This window comes from Anomalospiza imberbis, chromosome 7, assembly GCF_031753505.1.
Source record: "Anomalospiza imberbis isolate Cuckoo-Finch-1a 21T00152 chromosome 7, ASM3175350v1, whole genome shotgun sequence".
Classification (NCBI taxonomy): Eukaryota; Metazoa; Chordata; class Aves; order Passeriformes; family Viduidae; genus Anomalospiza; species Anomalospiza imberbis.
Window position 1 is genome coordinate 20,621,689 of NC_089687.1, and position 20,469 is coordinate 20,642,157.

Below are 20,469 nucleotides of genomic sequence, written 5' to 3' on the forward strand. Positions count from 1 at the left end.
CAGGCAGCAGAAAAGGCTGATGGGGCTCTAAAGGAACTGGGCTTATTGCCCTGTGTAAGTTTGTTCTGTTTTTAATGTATCAATATGATGAAAGGGAGTTCTGGTTCTGCAGAGGAGTGGTGGCACAACAGCAGCACATTTCATCTGCAGACCGGAAGAAGGTTTTTAGCTTAGAGGGGTCTGCGACTGAGGGCATAGCTCCAGGAGAAACAGGTAAAATAGAAGTGGTCCTGTGATGAAAATGTGAGTGTATCCAGCATCTCTAGATGGGGACTACACCGATTATGCATTTATTGGCTTCTCTATGTTCTAAATATATTACTGTAAATATACATATATTACTGTAATACATAAAAAGAAATATATACTGTAATATATATACACACTGTGTTTATATATATACTGTAATATATAAAAATATATTACTGTAATAAATATGTAAATATATTACTGTTAGAATAAAAATACAATTGCTAGCTACTCGCTATATATGTAGTGCATGTAGTCACATATATGTAATTTTATAGAATATATAGAGATATGGTCTGTATGTGTGCATATTCTATGTAAGATATCCAGCAAGTCCATTCCAGTTTTTGGTTGTAATTCACAGTTATTTAAGCATCTTGAATTAAAACACAAGCACCAAGAATATCTAAATTTGTATATATTACTTTAGAATCATAGAATCCTAGAATCACTTGGATTTGAAAAGATCCTTAAGGTCAGTCCAAGTGTAAACCTAACACCCATTAGCCAGTTTTTATTTGTGGTTTAGAATGATAGAAACACAGATTGTTCTGACTTGCAAGGGACCCACAAAGATCTACTTGCAAGTAATTCTGATATTATTTTCAGTAGCAGTCGGGAGCTGAATTCAGGTAAGGTTCTTGTTATTGTGTGAGGCAAAAGAGGGAAGATAATGTAGTTACTAACATTCAGGATTCTCCCATCAGCTGAAAAGCTGTATTGAAAGCTGTGGATAGGCACTTTATGTCAAGACTGCACTGTCCATTACCAGCCATAAAATCCTAAAAATTGCAGTGTCTTGCTGGAAATTTTACTTGTCACAGTTTTTGCTGATACTGCATGTCTCTACTATGAGCTTTTATATCAATAGATAACAAAGTTGCCTTCGGCCAGCAGATCTGCTGGCATTGCTGTACTGCTGCAGTGCATCCTCAGTGGCATTTAGCCAGTACTTTTGTGTTCTCTGGGGGCTTGGGCTCAGAGATGCTTTGCTCCAGCAACGAAGAGCTGGATGATGCTGGTCTGCAGTGGAAGATGACAGTTTCTGCTTGCAGAGGTGGTGTAGTGTAATTCAGACTTTAGGTGAACTAAATTAATAACAATGCATATTTACACCATCAGGTTTAAAAGCTGTAATAGCGATGGTCCTTAGTGCTTCTGTCAATTAAAAAATGACAATTTTTTTTTTCTTAGGCTGCAATTTTACTGTGTCACTGCTCCTTGTATTTTCTTCTCTTGAGTGTCTTTGTGATTTTGTCTATGCAAACTATTATTGGATAACCTACTTAGTATGCTTGTTTGCTTTCTTAGTGATAGGAGGCAGTTTGTAGAGGAGTTTGTTTGTGTTCAAGATAGATGTCCTGTGGCAAAGGTCGGGATCAAATGAAGTTGGAAAGGAGTAGTTGAAGAGTTTTCTTGTAGTGGTAAGGGACAGATTTTCAAGGAAGATCCATTGTGCTAATATCATGGGTGAAAGAAGTGAGATGAATTTATGTTGCATAAGGGATGTGTAGTTGTTACAGGAGGAGCAAACTGCAGAAGGCTAGCTTTTTTCCCAGTGCTGATTTTGAATTATGTTCTTGGTTATTGGTGGCAGAAGCCAGACAGGTAGGTTGGCTTCTTATAAATGTTTTTTTCATAAGGCCAAAAAGCAAAGAAGAATGATTACTGATCTAATTTGCTGCTGTATGATTTCTCCACCAAATAAATGAAATTAGTATATTGGGTTGCCTGGCACGTTACAGCAGTAAATTGTTCATCAGTCAGCATGGGCCATTCTTTTTTCCTCTTAAATTCCACCTGCATGTGCCAGAGCAGCTGTAAGTTTTGTAAGGAATGCATTCTGGTAAATTCTCATTGGAGATAGCACATTTGTTTTGAAAGAAAAGAAAAAATCAGTTGTTGTTTAAATGTTTCAGAACCAGCCTGGATCTAGATGAGTAATTCTGGCCATAACTGTAAAAATGGCGCATTTTGAGGACATAGTCTGTGGAAAGGACAAGACTGAGATAAGGCTATTGGGCAAATGCCAGTTTAAGAGCAAGTAAGTAAAAATTCATATTATTGTATGAGCAGATGGTGGTCTGTACTGTGAAACATTAGCTGGAAAATGAGCACCTTATCGTGGTATTTAGCAAGGGTAGGTAACAGCACAGGAATATCTGATGAAAGAACCATGCAAAATAGTCTGGAAAACATTGAATAATTCCTTTGTTAGCACTAAATATTTTTGATTGCAATATACATAAGCAAGTTACTGCTTTGAAAGTAATGGGAGAAGAATGTAGCTTAGAAAACAAACATGAATGTGGAAAAAAGGTTTCACTTCAATTTTTAAGGGAATCATTCTGTATGTTAAAAATAAATTAATTATACCATAGGTTAATAAAGCTCCTTTTGCAGCTCTAGCATCAAACATACTATATTCTTGTTAAAATGTACTTCCCTTGGGTTTAATGTGTTCTATCACATTTTCTAAGATTATTTTGAGAATTCCACAGCAGTTTCTTTAGAAAAGTGCAGTTATGTTGGTTTAGCTCAAAGAAAAGGCTGTGTGTATTCTGCTGTTAAGTACGTGAGACAGATTTTTGTACCAAAATATCAGTGAAAGGCAAAAGGTGCCGCTTCTTGCATTGTGATTTTTGGAGCATTTACTAGTATGCATTGATCATTTTTAGATCTGCTGGAGCAGTGGCCGTTTTTCTTGTTTCCCCTTACAGAACTGCATCTAAAAATATGTAATTTCCTAATATAGATTTCCTTCAAGGTGTTGAGCTAATGTGTGTGAGGATGATTAGACTGTGTTAGGAAGTGAGAAGGTCTGCTGAATCAAGGAGAAAAGGAGGGATTTATGGGATGGGCTCTGTCAAGGTGCCATCTGCAGCATAAAAATGTACTCTAGTCCCTCCAGGGTAACATGGAGAGATCCTGCATTGGATTTCACTGCCAGCTAGCAAGTTTCTAGGCTACTTTTAAGCTGTATTCCTTGCATTTGTTTTTTATTTTCAAGGTGTTCGGAGATCATCTAAGAAATAGAGAACAGCAGATAGGAATGATCAGCATTGTTGAGTTTGCTGATAGCTAGTGTCGATAGGAATGGCAGAATTTTCTTAGACTGAATGTTACTCCCTTTTTAGTGAAGATGACTTTTTTTGGAAATGGAGGTGTATGTGCTTAGTGTCTGCATGTTTCATCTGTCATTGTCACCTTCCTCAAAAGTAGGTGTATAAAATAGATCTTTAAAAAACAAAGAATTGCAAATAAGCTGGAGACAACTCACTCCAGCATATTATGTATTGCCTGGGGTTGTTTGCTCAGCAGCACGTGTGGGTCAAAGGTCTGAAGGAAATGCATGTTTATCCTGGAAGTGGTCAAAAGTGGCAACCAGCTGCTGCAGATAGCAAGGACACCATCATCATGTGAGGCTGAGTTTTTTGTGTCCTTTACTTACTGCTCTTTTCACAATACTCTGCTAAGGGAATTAGACAGATTTGTTAGCCTTGCACTTTGTCATCAGTGCAGCTGAAGCTGCATAATGGTTTAGCCTGCTGGCTCTTAATGTTAGTGATGTCTAGCAGAGTGTATAAAAAGCCATTTTTATTATCCATGTTTGTGTAGTGTGAAAAACCTTCAAGTGAAAAAAACATGTTTTCTTGGCCAAAGATGCTAAAATAAATTTGGTTTATTTTTTTCTTACACAGCGAACTCATGTAACTGCTACTACAAATATGGTGTAATTTCGCAAGTCCCTGTAATCTTTTTATCCACTCGATTTATTTTTCTGCTAGATAAATGTGTGATAATTATGTGGAGTGGTCCCTGAATATTGCTGAAGATGTAAGTTTCTTCTCTTCCCAGCCAAGCTGTGTTCCTGCATCTAGTGGAAGAAAACTTCTGTTGTCAGATCAGATGTAGTCCTAGAAATAGCTGCAATTCTGTTTGCACAACTTCCAGCTTACAGGAACATAGGGTGTTAAAAATACCTGAAAGAAACTAATTCTAGATTCTGCTCAAGTGAGAATGTAGGGAGTGGCAAAAAGAAATGTATGTATGAGGGGATATGTGTAAAATTAGGTATGTGTGCATGTGGAGGAGTAGCAATGTATAGAGTAAGAGGATGCAGTGGGTTTCTAGGCATAGTCTCAAACATAAGTTTTTTTGCAAAAAATCTTAAGTTTTTAAACCTGGTTGAAATTCTCAGTTTGAACATTCCTATTCATAGTAAAATATAATAGTGTCTTCTTCCACAGATGTGGAAGATAAAGAGTAGTTTCTTGTGAATGTATCATTTAGTTCTGTTGATCTGTTTGATCAGTGTTTGAGTATTTGCATGGAATATAAAAAAAGGGCTCTTTAAGCATCCCAGCTGCACAGGCATTTCTATGACCGTTTCTCCTAGGAAAATACCTTATTGGAGTGATGTTCTTTCAAGTGACTTGAGTGCCTGCGTTTTCAGTTAATTTGAAGGCGTGGGGGCATAATACGTCATGTACCCAGTGACACATCTGCTTTTGTCATTAAGTTCATGGCTTGAAGAAAAGTCTTACTCAAACTGTGAATCCGATTATAGGCATTTAGCCCAAGGCCATGATGGCTTTAAGACTGAAGGAATACTTAGAACTGTGCTTTAGCATGCAAGTGCCTTTGGGCTGTTGAAGTGTGTGTTTGACAGCTGTTCATGTACTGTTCTCTGAAGCTCCCATTAGGGATTATGTATCAGGAAGGTCCACGCTTCTTCTGCACGTGCAGAGTTCTTTAGCCTGCTCCCACAGGGTACTCCTCTGTAGTCCACAGGCTTAGTTGGCAGCTGGGCAGGGCACAGCTCAGCTCAGGGGTGCCAGTGTTGGTCTGGTGTGGGTGAGCTTCCTTCCCCCTGGGGTACTGCTTGGTATATATTAGCTAAATGTGATGAACTTCTGTTCAGGCCTTGGATCAGGCAGAGTTGATGTGGTTGTGTATCTAGTGTAGGACGTTTCTACCTGTCTTGGTATTCCCCCTGCAATTCAGAGGGAGATGGTGGTAAGTCTGGAAAAGGAGGAGCAGGGAGGAATCTCAATATTGGATGTATCAGTGAAGGAACTATGGCTTGGGTTAGCATGGGGAGCAGTTGTACTTCAAATTCTGCAGGGCTGTGTTAGTTGCTGTAGTGTGTTACATATTGCCCATTGATTCTACAGTAAAATGTCCATTCCTCTTCCTGTACTTCTTTCATGCCTTTAAATAGTTTAATTATGGTGATAAATTAAACTGATGTACTTCATTCTGTGAAGGAAATAGAGGAATGACATTTCAACACAAATATTTGTTTTGTGCTGAATTAGATCTACTATAATTTTTTAAATGGTTTTCAGCACCTTGAATGAACAGTATATGCCTGTTCAGGTTGTTACCTCTCAAACAAGTAGTGCCTTCAAATACTGACTGGGTGCACTGCTTTCAGATTTCTTCCCCCCCCCCCCCCCCAAAAAAAAAAGTAAGTGAGCAATTGTTTCCGTGTTTTTATTGCGTTCTTGATTGTTTTCTAAAACATGTACCTAATACATGATATGATACTTCTTTAATTTTTCATGAACTTTTTTTAGAGATGCCATGTGTTGTGGGGATACAAAGGCAAGTTCTGCAAATGTGAAGAAGTTTAAATTAATTCTGGGGTTTTCTATGGCATGAATGGCCAGCAGCCCAAGTGCAGGAGACAGATATTCCTAATTTCTGTTATGCACTTGATTACTTAAGCCTGTAGAGCGAGCCATGTCCACAAGACACTGGTCACAGCACAGACTTGGTATAGCAGCTGCTTCAGCAGGGCCCCTTCTGCCGCAGAGCAGGGGTGGCACTGGGTGAGGCCATGGCCAGGGAGGGCCCTGCGGTGTGGGCTGTTGGCAGCAGAGCAAGACTGCAGCGGTGGGACAGCAGGGATGGAAACTTCACTCTCTCTGTGCTTGTAGGTAGCTGGGGACTGCTGGGTCACCCCGGCTGCTTTGCTGCAGCTGTCCTTGCTTGTCCTGCTGCTGTTGGGACCTGCAGTTTAGTGCATCTGCCGTGGAGAGTAGCTGAGTTGTGCCCAGCTGGCTGTGGTGGGACTCCCGTAGTTCAGTCATTCCAGAGCAGATGAGGTGACTGTGGGCAGGGGCTGAGCCAGAAGCAGCTCCCAAGTTAGTTCCTTGAAATGTTGCACTTGTCACTTTTGAGTTAAACTTCATGTTGTTTTAAGAGGATTTAATGCAGTACCAGGTACTGCCATGTTAGAAAACCTGAGTGAAAATCCCTTCAACATTATTTCTCCTGTAGTTTTATCATAAATTAATTATAAAGCTGTCTGATACATATTTTACAGTACCAATTCGTAGTCAGGTCTGTTCCTGGCATGAGTGCTCTTCCTTTTATATCTGAAAAATGTATAGATTGTAAGGGAGAAATTAAACCTGTAAGTAGTATACAGGTTGCATTTGCTATTTGACTGTATGAAAACTAATGAGGTATCTGGTGATTAAAGCCAGAGAGTGGTGTCTGAAATGGAAAACTGGACTTTGAAACACAAACTTGGAGCAGACTGTACCATTTCTTTGAAGAAAAATGCTTTGTACCAATGGAAATGAGATCTGCAAAACCTGTTTCAAATCCAGACAGGCTGGGCTCCGGACTGTGATGGGAAAGTATTTATTTTTCCATGTGACTTTCAGAAAGTCAATAATAAGTGGCCTTTCCAGAACAGCAGGTATCTTTGTAGATCCAGTTTTGCTTTGTAGTAGCTTGCCCTAGTCATTGTGCAGCTTTTGGCTTCTTTTTCTAGCTTCTATCATAATCTGTTTCCTAAAAAAGTCTGAAGAAATAAAATGAAAATTGCAGTCCTTCAAGTGCCAAGCCTCCAGGCAACAGAGATTAATGATGTACTTGGCCACAGCTTTGCACTATTAGTTCCAAAATGTATCTATGGAGTAGCAGATCAGGAGAATGTTCAGTCCCTTAAAATAGCTGTTAATGACATACTGACCATGGTGGGTGTCTCTGTGGAAAGCATCACAGACAAGCTCCCTGCTAACACAGTTACTGGTTGTATTTTGCTGTGGTTCAGCTCCAGTTCCCATTGGCAGCCCGAGTGTGTGAAGGGACAATCTCTCTGTGCTAATTAGTCCGTGGTGCTCTTGTCCTGTGACTTGTTTCTGTTGTGGAATGGCAAATCCAAGCATGAAGCAGAAGTGGTGCCACCAGTATTCACACACAGTGTCTGTCCCACTGACCAGCTTCAGTTATGTTGAAATATTATGGTGGTTAAATGCATCCATCTTCTGTGTTAGTTTTAAAAACAGTTGAGTCCAAATTAATGCAGAGGAGTGAAAATGCAGCTGTAGATGGCTGTAGATGTGATCAGGGGTCTCTGCCTGGAGGTTTTAAACATTTGATCGATGACTTGTGACTGGTGATTTTGTAGTGAAATTTAAACTGAGTTAGAACTAGTGGCTCTGTTTTCTTAATTTTGCCTAATGTAACGAAACTCTTTCCCAGGAGAGCACTGGAACTGGGAGAGAGAAAGGATGTAAGAGTCGAAGTGTCCATTCAAGGGTGAGCCATTTCATGGCATTTAGCTTTTGTCAGTTTCCAAATTTGCCCCCCTTGTGGAGTCTTTCTGAAAACATAATGAAGTGCAAAGTCTGCAGTGGCAGCATTGTTGCCTGAGAACAGCATTATTCAGTTTGAAACTTGTACTCAATGAAGCCTGCAAAATTGGATATTACTTAGACCAGTGACTACTTTATTTCACCTATATGTGGAAGAGGTTAATGGTTTCTTAGCCAGGAAACACTTTCATGTTTCCTACTCCAGTCTGTTAAGGCTCAGAGCAGGCACTACAGATGTGTTTGCTTTTACTTTTAAAGAAAGGCTGGCAAAGATGCGGTGCCTTGTGTGGGTAGAAGGATACCATAGAAAAGGAAAGAATTTAAGGAATGAAGAAAACTTTGGGAGATAGCAGAGTATCTGAGTTTGGTGTAAACTGTGGTATTTTTTGAATTTGTTAAAATCAAAATGTAATTTACTCAGTGGAAGCCTCTTACTTTGATGAACAGGATATTTTCTCTAAAAAACATTGAAGATCTTCTCCCTCCTTTTATTTGATTTCTTTTGAGAGTTTTTTCCAAAATAGAACTGTAATGAATTGGTGATAATTTTTCTTCTCTGAAGTATGTTGCGAAAATCATATGTTACCCTTGGACAGTTGCAGGCTGTAAGTGAAGAAAAGAATTTCGCTGTGGAGAGGGGGAATACTTTCAGGAGCTTGGAGGATTTCTGGATTTCTTTTCATACGGTTTTTGCATCTTAACTTTGACTTTGCTTTTGGAAGCAACCAAGATTGTTTCATGAGCAGTATTGGAGGGAGTTCAGATAGCTGTGAGTAGAAACCACTCCCAGTTCTCACTGTTGTTTTCCTTAGCTGAGAAGGAGCCACAGCTACCTACTAAACATTTCAAGAATTACCAATTAAAGGAGGTTTTAAGATCTGCACCCTACTTGCTTAATATTCTGTAGTATGTGTTGAAATGGAAAGCTTGTGTATCTTATTTGGATTTTAATGACTCTTTTGGGCCATATCTGATTAAATAAAGTTACACCCTTTCTGTTCACCTAACTGTTCTTGCTGAATACTGGTTGTTAAAAGCACAAAGTAGTGAAGAAAATGCAAAGCTCAGTATGCCATGGTGCCTCTAGGTGCAAGCGTGGAAATCGGCTGGAGGTCTTGTGGTTTGTGTTGCTGTGGCATGGGAGGTGGGAATGTCAGGTGAGGAATAGGCCATGTGGTCTTGTTCTTCTGCCTGATACCCAGAACTGTTTTGTGCTAACCAAGTACACTTCCTACCAAGATGTATTCTGCAAATATGCCCACAAAGAACAGAAGATTTGACTGCAGTCCCACCCACAGCACTTAGCACAGTGACAGTGAATAAGAAGTAAAAGTACCCCACTTCTGCATCCGAGAGGGGATGAGAATTTGAGCGAAATTGCAGGGACAGACAGGTTTGTCCTCCTCGTCCCCCCCAGTAGGGATGCTCTTTGGTAAGCCTTGTGTCCTCAGCTGTGCTGAGTGTTGACCTGGGATATTAAGCTTGTGATTGCAATGGCACTGTTAGTGCTGTATGTAGCTACTCTGCAGTTAATGCATTCTCACCCTTAGTCCAGAGGAACGTTTTCTGTTGCTTTCAATAAATCATGCCATTCCAGAATCTGGCTGGTTCTTCTAAATGCAGCCAGACCTACAGTTCATAGACTCTTTGTGCATCTGGAGTCAGACCTGTAGTTACATTTTTGCAACACTGGTCAACAGCAGTTGACAAACTGAGGCCTGGTGCCTTCCTGAATGTGGGCAGTCAGTTCTCACCACCTTCTGCTTCTTGGAGATACGTGGGTTTATGAAGCATGTTTTCTACACACACTTATCCAAAGGTCTGCTCCAGATGTAGATAAAGTCAGTAAGATGTCTTGATACCTTTTCTGAGACTTGATAGTGCTTGGCATAAATGGTGAAATGGAGCTTTTCTTGCCTCAGCTGTTGTGTTGGGGTGTAACACCGCAGTGAGGCAGGGTGGGTGTAGCTGTGCCATAGGGTTCCATGGAGGGATGTGCTGCTCTGCTGGTCCCTGTCTTGAGAGCACGGTCCGGCTCTCCCTGTTGTGTTCCAGCTGCACCCTGCGCACGCAGGTACAGCGGGGGCCACTGGTGTCTCTGCGGGGCAGGCAGCACCCACCGGAGCCTGCGACTGAGTAAGGTCAGTTAGTTAAAACAACATTTTACACCAATCCTGGAGCTCTAATCTTAGGGGATTATTTTACATTTGGCTATGAATCTGGGGCTGTAAGGGAGTAAATCTGTTCCTTTAAGTCAGCAGATGCTCATAATTGGCAGTGGGACTTCAGTTGTTATCATGTATCTTCAAGGAGTAATTAAGATAAATCAGTAATTAAAATAATTCTAATCAATAGAGCAACTGGACTGATTAATTTGGTTAAAAATCAGAATTTCACTTTGAAATTGGAAGACACATGTTTTAATTATAACTAGAGCTAAGAAACATTGTAGTTTTATGCCAAGGTATGAGAGAATTCAGATTATTTTTTTCCCCAACACTGTCACTTGATAGATACTTATTTTAAATTAAATTACATGAATGGTTTATTATGTTACATTTCTCTAGATTAACACCTCTGCAGTGTGATTGTCCCAGGCAAAACCCAGTTAGGTTATAGTATATATTGAAGCAGGATGTGTGGGGAAAACTAGTATTCAAGTTAAAAGTTAGAATAATCTGTTTCTGCAATTTACATGAGGAATAGCAATTGTCTGCTGTTCTCTGACGTTGGACTCATGGTAAACATTAGATACTAAGTCATCATAACTCAAATAAAAAGCTAAGTTTCTGACAGGAACTGATACTCAGAAATGTTTATATTCAGTATACTCTATGGCTCAGCTTCTGTTTTCTGTAGAATAACAATGCAAACCTACCATGGGGATAGAAGAATAAGTAAAATTGTCTGTGTGTTGGAGTGTCTTGGGTTTTCATCTCCCACTCTGCATTCGTGACATTGGGGCGTTATTTTGTTACCTGAATATGCATTCTGGAACATGATTTTGGACATTCAAACCTAATTGAAAGTAGTTACAGTAGACCATGTCCACAGACCTTCAGGGAGAAGTCCCAGTGAATAAAATTAATCACACTGTGAGCATGGGTGAAGAGAAATGAAGAATTTCTTTTTGTCACTCTTCATTTGCAGAGGAGAAGTTCCTAGGTGATGGTGATAGCTGGAAGAGCATTCCCTCACTCTGCCCCTACCTCTGACCTGTAGAAAGAGGTGTTGCTTGCCAAAGAGGAAGCTAAAATGGAACATGCATAGCTGCAGAAAAAGCTAACCTGGTTTTGGCACAATGAGCTCAAACTTGATTAAAATTCTTTTATTAAATCACAGCTGAGTAAGTAGCCACAGAGTAATGACTGGAATGTGTCCTCTATCTGGAAGGACTCTGTTGAGCACGTAGCACAGCTCAGTATATGAGCTGATTCATTTGTATTACTGCAGTCATGCTGAAATTCACACTGATGCATGGTTCATGTCATACTTTGTAGTTCTATGCACACTTTTTAAATTAAGTAATCTGGCTTTTATAATAGAATTTTGATTTTTCAAATGTACCTTTTAAATGGTAGGCAAGCAGAACAGCAGCAGTGTTGGTAAGAAGTGATGGTGTGTTTGCAAGGAATTCTTTGTTTTGCTTGATTTATTCAGCCAAAGATTAGATGCATGTGACTTGCTTACATAGATTCCTGATTGCGTTGATAATCTTCATAACTATTGTAATCATCACCTTCAGTAACCTGTCTTGCAGAACCCAGGGGCGTAGGTTTAGTCTTCTCTCCTCTGTTCTTTAGGGCAGAAAAGTAGTAAACAAGTACAAAGGAGTTCTGCCACTTTTTAATGGATCTTTGGTTGCTACTTGAAAATACATTTCAGGATTTACGGTAGTATTGTACTTGAACTGATCTAATCCTTTGTGAACAGTGAACTACCTAGGAAAATTAAAGTTTTTGTATTTGAAGAGCTTTGAAGATTAGTGACAGGATTCCTGATAACAGTTCTTTGAAATCTGGAAGGTTTTAAATAAGTCTGTTTGGAAATTCTTTGTTTACACTGGAAAATAATGTAGGCAGTATTTCGATGGGGGGGATATGGGCATTGGGAAGAATCTAAGGTTGCCTGTTTCCTTGGAGATCGCGTTGGATGGAAGCCTTACATTTTTTAAGAAGGCTTAGCAATTTCATTTTTCATCTGTTGACCTCAGCGGTGTCTGAGATGCCATTGAATGTTTGCAGCATTTTACAGCAGGTGGCACATCTTCCCACTCCATATTCTGTTGGCTATGCTGTATATTCCCCCAGTGCTTCAGTAGGTCCCTTCCTGCCATCAGGATCATGGTGTGCTGTAAAAGCTCATTCAGCTAGAGAGAGGGACATAGTCTCACTATCCTATAGAAAAGAACAGGGTTCATTTTCTTGATCCAGCACTGCCACTGTCAGTAGTATGGAGGTGGATGAATTAGAAAAAATTAGGTATTTAAATTTGAAAAACTTTTAGTTTTGTTCACAATGTTGAAACAGAAGGTTTTAAATTTCTGTAAATGAAGTTCAGTACATCATTTCTACCCCCCAAAGCTTTGAGTGAGAAAGTAGAAGTAATAAAAATTTCTGTAAGTTAGGAAATCAGTACCTCTGCTTTCTTAAAGTTATGGTTGTTAATGTTAAAAAAAGTCATCTGTCTTTTCCTGGGCGATAACAGAACTGAGGATTCCTATTCTGCCATAAGGAATAACTCAGAAACAGATACTTTGCAGAAGAATTACTCTTAAGAGATTACAGTTAAATGTACCATTGCCAAAATTAAAAAAATTCAGTTATTGATGGTCTTTCTAAAATCATAGTAGTTTACAAACTCTTGTGATGACTGCTATGTGTCTGAAAAAATGTTTGAAAAGGATGGCAGATGTACATACATAGAGAGAAAAGCAGAAAACCTTTTAAACCAAACCCCACGCACATGGTGTGTCCTGTATATGGTCCAAAGGCAAATACTTTACCTGAAGGTTTCAGCATTCGGGGGACTTACCTTCATGAAGTGGATAAATTATGGATTGTGGGAGAACTTAGTCCTATAGAAGTAGTGAAAATTGGGTTGTTTCACAATACAGATAAAATTTTGTGCTTTAAAAAAAAGCATGTTTTCTGATAACACATTGATTTCATTTTGTTTAATTTGTTACTTTAGGGACACTGAATAAACATTTTCTTAGTAAGAAAAACTACGTATTATCTTAACTGATCCAGTCTTTACTGTTACACATGAAGAAAAGTGAATTTGTTTTTAGTAAAAATAGCATTCTGAGGGACAGCAGTGTGCTTTGACCCACTGTCACAACAAAGCAAAACTAGAGTTGGATATTAAAAAAGGTTTGAGTCCTCTTTGAGCCTTGTGGATCCAACTGTAGTTCCAGTTTTGGAACTTTGCTGTCCTTGACACCGTAATATCAGGGATATCTTCTTTCAAGTGTTTTATGTCCTAGGGTCAGGAAGCACAGTCTGGTTCAGCATCCATCCATCCATCCCACCCGCCCGCCCGCTGTGTTGCACTTATCCACACACTGTTCTCTAGTTCTTGATGTTTCAGCTGAGTGTGATGTTTCTTCCACAAGCTACTGCACACTGGTTGCTACTAATTTCTGTCAGCTGCCTGAGAGGAAGCTGTGCTTGTGTGTGTGAGACACTTCAAAGAAACAGACAATGTAAGAATTTTTTTTTCACCTTATTTTGCAAGTAAATATGCCTGCTAGTGGTTTTGAGATAATTCTCATGATGTGCAGTCTATACTGACGGAAATTTGCTTTATTCAGTGCTTAAAATAAGAACCTTTGCATTTGGTTACCAGAACAGTGTCTAAGGAGAGCTGGTTAGAGTAGCTGTTTAATAGGATAAATAAGTCCTTTGTGGGAATGGCCTGTTCTTGATGACTGATTTGTTGGAGAAAACCATTTTCAGCTTAAAAGTGAAGTATCTGCCGAAGGAATGGAGAGGGGGAGTTCATGTTTGCTCAGAGCTTGGAACAGTTCAGTGAACACTTCCTTGGTTCTGGATCTTCCAGCAAGATCCAGGATCTTGCTTTGGTCAGAGATACTAAGATGCCTTTAGATTCAGGCAAACAGTGGCATAGAACTGGTGTAAAACTAGAAGACAGCCTGAGAACAATTGTATTTACTGTTGTGGGGGTTTCTGGTCATCTTAGTGACTTCTTCCACCCTTATCAATGATTTCTAGTAAGGCAAAAAATACCCCACTTGATGCCCTGATAAAAAGATGATTTTCCCAAAACTGCCAGACATCTACTTTTTATCAACCACTCTCGGTGAATATTGCAACAACAATAACAGGAAGAACAAAACAGGTACTGGTTTGCAGGTATAATAATTGTAATCTGCATTACTATACTATAATATACAGTATAGTAATGCAGATATAATATACATTACTATACAGTAATATACTATTACTGTATCTGCTATACAGCTTCGCTCCTTCCCCTCCCCCCCTTTCTCTTTTTAAAAGAGCAGTGCTGTGGTGTAGCTTTTCATCCATCTTCAAATGTTGGCATATTAAACCTCCAGCAACATGGTGAAAACACTTCCTGATTCTGTTGCCTTTCTCTTTTCTAATATTCCTTCTACATATTCCTTTAAATTATTTTGCCTTTCCTGCAGATTGCTGGTTGGAGCTCCTCGGGAAAAGGCCTTTCCAGCCCAACAAGCCAACAGAACAGGAGGGCTGTACAGCTGTGACATTGCATCTCCAAATACAAATTGCCTGCGTGTCAAATTTGATGAGGAGAGTAAGTTCTTCAGAGCTTTTGTTTTGAATTGAAACAGTTGCCCAATTCTTCTTGTTAGATATCCTTTCCTGAGGCAGTGTATCAGACAGTTTCTTCCAGGGATTTATACATAACTACTTTTTGCATCGCAGTAAGTTGTAGCTTAATTGCTAAGTTACTACAAGATGCTTAAATCTTGGTATATTCTTACTGTTTTGTAAATTGATGTAACATGAAGTAATAGGCTAGAAGTTTAATATATTAAATGGATGTTGTTAGTGATAAAATGTACAGACACTGCCACCTGCAGACTCTCTGGTGTTCTGTATGAAGAGTCTCCCCTGACATGGGCTTCAAGAAAAAATAAACACAAAAAAAAAACCAAACCCAAAACAAACAAAAAACCAAAAATAACCAAAAAACCCAGAAAAAAGAAAATGTAGTAAACTGTTAATATTTGAAATATTTGAAGCTGTTGTATGATACTTTGCAGCTGACCCAAAGATGGAGAGTAAAGAAGACCAATGGATGGGTGTAACTGTCCAGAGTCAGGGGCCAGGAGGAAATGTGGTGGTAAGTGCTAAAGGACTAACTTATAAAAACGTTTGAGGTCTACAGTACATGTTCTGAATGGTGTGTGTTTCTGTGCAGCTTGATGAAAAGTAACTTGCCTAAGTTTACTCCTTTGATTTCTTGTAGGTAAGAACTTAAATGTCTCCTTAGCAAAATAAGGCATTTGAGGTTGTAAGAGCTTTAAATTATTTTTCTATGAGTTAGCCTCTCTTTATAACCTTTTTAACAGTCTGGATGTTTGTTGGATGGACAATTTATTTTCAAGGGGTACATTTTATTTTTTGGTCATATATACATTTTTTCTTTTAAATACTACTAGCTGCAGAAATAGGGAAGAATAGTGTATAAGGCTGTAAAAGCAGCAGGTATCACCAGCCTGTTTTCCAAGATGATGAGCCTCACTTCAGCTTTTTATCAGGGACTTCCACTGAGTAGCTCCTGTGAATTAATTACTGCACTGCAGTAAGACTACTTGTTATTCTTTATTTTATACAATGCATTGATACTCTTTATTTATAGTATATAAATAAAGAGTATATAGTAATATGTAGAATTTATAATACTCTTTATTTTATAGTAAACAGAAAAAGTTTTTGGAAGTTATCAGATAAAGAGTTTACAAAGTAACATTCTCAGTTAAATAAAAACCTCTCATGGTTGCTGCAGGATACCAGATATATCATAAAACAGGTGTGCAGTGAAGCTTCCTCATCTAATTGGAGCTTAATGTCACTGCTTCCAAACCTGGGGGCAGGTGACTTCAGGATGTGAATCTGCTTATTTAAGCATTTAGAGGCAGTAACAACTAGCTTTGGTCTGCCTCAGAACCCAAAGTGGGAAGAAGCACATGGAAACAGTCCTGTTCACTGAATAATTGGTCATCAACTAATGCTGTCTTGTCTTTTTGTGGTAAGTGGGGAATACACTTATTAGATGAGATGTGAGCAGCCTGGAGGTCACTGCAGCAGGACAGTACTGCAGTGCTCTAATGTGGAGCAGATGGGTGTTTACATAACATTTAGGCCTTGATAGGAACCATAGAAAAGGTTTGTCAGCTGAGATAAACTTTGCTTGTGCTCTTTACACAACGTGCTACATCTGAGTCTTCCAGAAACACTGCTGACAAAGGCATTTGATTGTTCACATTTTTTACAATGGTTTGGTGGTTATACTGCTTAGCCAGTGGCTGTTCATCCTTTGTGTTAAATACTTGATAAGAATTCTTTTCACAGGGGATAGTCTAAAAGGATAAGGAACAGGATGTGTTTAGTGCTTCAGCTCTGCCCCAGTGACATTTACCCTGTAAGTGGAACATCCAACAGAGGAAGTAGGAGCAACTTCCCTCCCCTCCACTGGAAAAGCTTTCAGCCTCTGCTTAGTGGCACTTTTCTGTAAGGGGCAAGTTCTAAATAGTCTTGGGTAGATGGTAGTTGAACCAGCTTCTTGTGTCCTGCACGGGTGTGTCAGTCCTTTCAGAGCTGTTGGGAAACAGCCACTTCTTTCTTTGAGAGAGAGAGGGTGGTTTTCTCCTTACTTGTTGAAAGAGAGAGATTTAGTATCGGGAAGGACTTTAGGGATTTAACCCCGTGGCCTTCCTTGACCATGAAATGGGCTGCTTTGACTTGTATCTGTAGGTGCCCAACCTTTCCCATGTGTTGCCTGTAGGAAACATTGGATTCTGCACTTAGGTGTGTCTGCAGGGTGACTTACAGCATTGGTAGCAGGAGGGGCTGCTAGATGAGCCCTGCCTTCTGTGGTGACGTGCGCACGACACACAGAAACATCACACATTATTTCTTCTGTCTTGCAGACCTGTGCACATCGCTATGAGAAAAGACAGTATGTAAACACAGTGCAGGAAACCCGGGATATCATTGGAAGGTGCTATGTGCTGAGCCAGGACCTCACTATTAAGGATGATATGGATAATGGAGTATGGAGTTTCTGTGATGGTCGTTTAAGAGGCCATGAGAAGTTTGGTTCCTGTCAGCAAGGTGTTGCTGCTACTTTTACTAGAGACTATCATTATATTGTGTTTGGTGCCCCAGGCACTTACAACTGGAAAGGTATGACTTGGCTTCCTTCTTGCCTACCCTTCCCATTTCTTCTGAGATTGCTCTCAAAGGTTGCATCCAGTGTTTTAATTTTTTTTAAGGGGAGAGGAGATAATAGGGATGTAATGATTTTACCCTGTTTTTACAAAATGCTATGCTTCTGTATCAACATTTACTGAAGTTTCTTTAAATATCTTTGTGTGTATTTATGAATAGATAATGGAACTTTGCACATATGTACACCAAAATTTCCCCTTATTAGTTTAATCTTATGGTGGGACTGAGGGCTTACTTGGACACTTCCATACAGGAACAAACTACTAAATTTGTATGAGTTACTTGACCAGCCCTTTTTCTGCATTTGAGCAAATGTTAGATAGCTGCTGAACTCTTTGTTTATTCTGCAATATTCTCCCCTTTGTGAAGTTTGTGGAAACCAGTACTTTCCAAAATAAATATTGAAGGGTTTCAGGAAGGTAACAGCAATACTACATATATTCATATCTAAATCCATGCATGTCCATGTAAAATTTCATGGATAATCTAAGAGCCAAGTACTCTGTGTCATCTAGGAGATTCTCCGAAACATAAGGGGAAAAACCACTAAATATTCTTTGTTAGTTTCTATTCAGAAGCATCTAAATGGCCAGTTCAGTCTCCAGAAGTGATTTTTCCCATCACACTTCATTAGACCAACAGCTGTAAATACTTTCCTCTTGAGAACATCTGATCTTCCAAGCACTGCATTTTTCCACCTCGTACACCTGTGCCTGGTGTATGAACCATGCAAAATCAGTGTGTTAAGCTCTGGTACAAGGTGTACTTTAGTGAAAACCTAATCTTCCACGTATCTGTCAACAAAATCTGACTGACCTGAAACAGCATACTGAGTGCAGACACCATTTGACTTTAATTGCAGGGAAGTGCTAGTACAGTCCTAAGAGTACTCTTCTGTGTAATGGAAAAACACGCTTGTGCTTGCCAAAACCTTAATTATGCCAACTGATAAAAGGGAAGCACACCTTTTATTGAACAATAGCTTTTTTCTTCTTAAATACTGTTTCTAAGTATAATGCTGGTGTTTGTCATAATGAAATGTATTTTTTTTTAATTCCTGTGTACTTACCTCCTTTTTAAGAGAAGCTTTGTAAGGCTAAGAAATACAGGATGAGGGTGGTTTATGACGAAACCAGTTCAATGGTTTTTCTTGAGAATTTCCTTAGTATCCCATGTTTTCCAGATCATTGTATGGCTTCTTTGTAGAGCAGCATGAGCTTCTGGCACACTGAACAGAGACAAAACACTAACCCAGTGCACTATTCTGTGTTTGTCCCATTTTAACAGCAGTCACTATGTCATTCATCATAATTAATATAAGTTGGGAACATTTATTTGTTATTTTTCTCACTTAATCATTCGTTTGCTTTTATTTTATCATTTCACTTTTTCAGGGGTGGTTCGTGCAGAGCAAAAGAATCAGACATTTTATGATCTGGGTATCTTTGATGATGGGCCTTACGAAGTTGGTGATGAGAGCCGCCAGGATAAGAATCTAGTTCCTGTTCCAGCTAACAGTTACTTAGGTAGGATTAAGTACATGTGGTAAATCTCTTTAGGTCTCTTAAACATTTGTGATCCCAGCCTGGTGTGATGATCTGAAATGGGAGCAGATGTTCCACTGTGGACCTTGTAACATGTTAACTGTTTGGGATAATTGACAGGCTCCCTGCACATTTATGGGCCAGTTTGAAGTGTAAGATGATACTGCTGAGGTACCTAGAAGAGCTGCTGTTGTAATGTGAGATTCAAGAGCTGTACCAAGGGCCTACGGAATCTCCGGCAGTGATTATAATCACTGTGATGGGTCAGTACAATGAATGGGTCTGTAGTCCTCAGTCACACAGTCTCTGCTATGTAGTATCAGAAAGTTTATTAAAATTTGAGTTTCTGGATGTAACTGTTAAGGTTGTAGATTTTCTCTCCTGGTAGGTAAGTGCAATTCTTCTATTCTTCATGTTTTTAAAAGTCCCGTGGCTTTTAACAGACCTTTAAGTGCCATAATATAAGTACTGTTTATATTTTACTTTTGTGTGTGTCGCAGGAGGTGAATCGCTTGCTCTTTGTGCAGTCAGGAAAGCAGGAATATGTCCTTAGGCCAGTGACCTTTCTGTACACCAGGGAGATACACTGAAAAGGCTATGCTGCATTTTTGGAAAGGCATTAAAGTGTAAAGAATCCTTCTGTTCCAGTGCAGATTTCTGTGGTGTGTTGATCCACTGCTTTTGGCATATGCAGCAAATAGAGTTTTGGTAACCTGAGACTGGAATTTCTGTGTGAGTGATGGAAGGCTGAATAGATGGGAAGGACATTGCTAATGTAAAAAGTAAAAAAGCAAGTCAAGAAGAGAGCAAACTTAGAGCTACATCTATGTTAGGAGAAAGAGAACATAAACTTCTGTTAAATATCAGCAGTAATTACTGGGTGTAAAGGTAACTAGAAAAATCATCCTAAGAGCTTAGGTTAGACAAGCTGATAGCATCTTCTGGTGGAATAAGAATTGCTAAGGTGAGGAGTGCTGTGGAGGCCGATGCCTTTTGCTGTGAACAGTCATATAATCTTTTTCCAGTTGCATAACCAATGCATTTATCTCCTAAATGTAAATGCTTTATTGATTTGTAATAATCAGAACCACTTCCAGGCAAGCCAGCTCATCCCAGGCCTTACTGTTCAGTCTGTTTAGACCATAAGCAAATGTGGTTATAGGTGCTTTGCTTAACTGCTATTTTTTTTCTCTTCAATCTTTCACTCATATTTATAGGTCTTCTATTTTTGACAGCTGTATCTGATACTCATCCAGATCAGTTTGTGTACAAAACATTGCCTCCCAGCATACAGGTGGACAAGTCAGTGGATGTAATGATGAATAGCTACTTAGGTTTGTGACCACTTGAGGTGGCAGCATCTGGTCAGACATAATCTCCAGACTTTTGTCATGATCCTCTCCCCTCCATCCCTTCTCATATCAAATATAGTATAAGTAAAGCATGAAAAAAACAGGGATTCAGATAGAGGGGAGACAGCAAAGTAACAAGGCTTCAGAGAAATGCTGATTTGTCATGCATTTCTCCAAAACTTCTCATCCTTCCCCCAGCTGGGACTCCCTCCATTTTTTCTGGAACTGTCTCATTGTGAAT

The 20,469-nt window shown here is 39.4% G+C and overlaps 1 protein-coding gene and 1 long non-coding RNA gene across 5 annotated transcripts in view; one reads left to right on the forward strand and one right to left on the reverse strand.

Moving 5' to 3' along the window:
- ITGA6 (integrin subunit alpha 6) overlaps window positions 1-20,469 on the forward strand; it is a 43,889-nt gene that overhangs the window by 5,258 nt on the left and 18,162 nt on the right. For 3 of the 4 annotated variants that reach the window (XM_068195887.1, XM_068195886.1, XM_068195885.1), the window contains exons 2-5: window positions 14,542-14,669; window positions 15,142-15,221; window positions 17,032-17,287; window positions 18,727-18,858. In XM_068195887.1, coding sequence (XP_068051988.1) covers window positions 14,542-14,669; window positions 15,142-15,221; window positions 17,032-17,287; window positions 18,727-18,858 — 596 coding nt within the window. Of the gene's footprint in view, window positions 1-14,541; window positions 14,670-15,141; window positions 15,222-17,031; window positions 17,288-18,726; window positions 18,859-20,093; window positions 20,211-20,469 lie in introns of all 4 variants that reach the window. The other variant, XM_068195888.1, reaches the window with a different exon arrangement.
- LOC137477149 (uncharacterized) overlaps window positions 2,443-20,469 on the reverse strand; it is a 34,153-nt gene continuing 16,126 nt past the window's right edge. Inside the window, exon 2 of the long non-coding RNA XR_011000826.1 lies at window positions 2,443-12,262. This is a non-coding gene — a long non-coding RNA (uncharacterized lncRNA). The remainder of the gene's footprint in view (window positions 12,263-20,469) is intronic.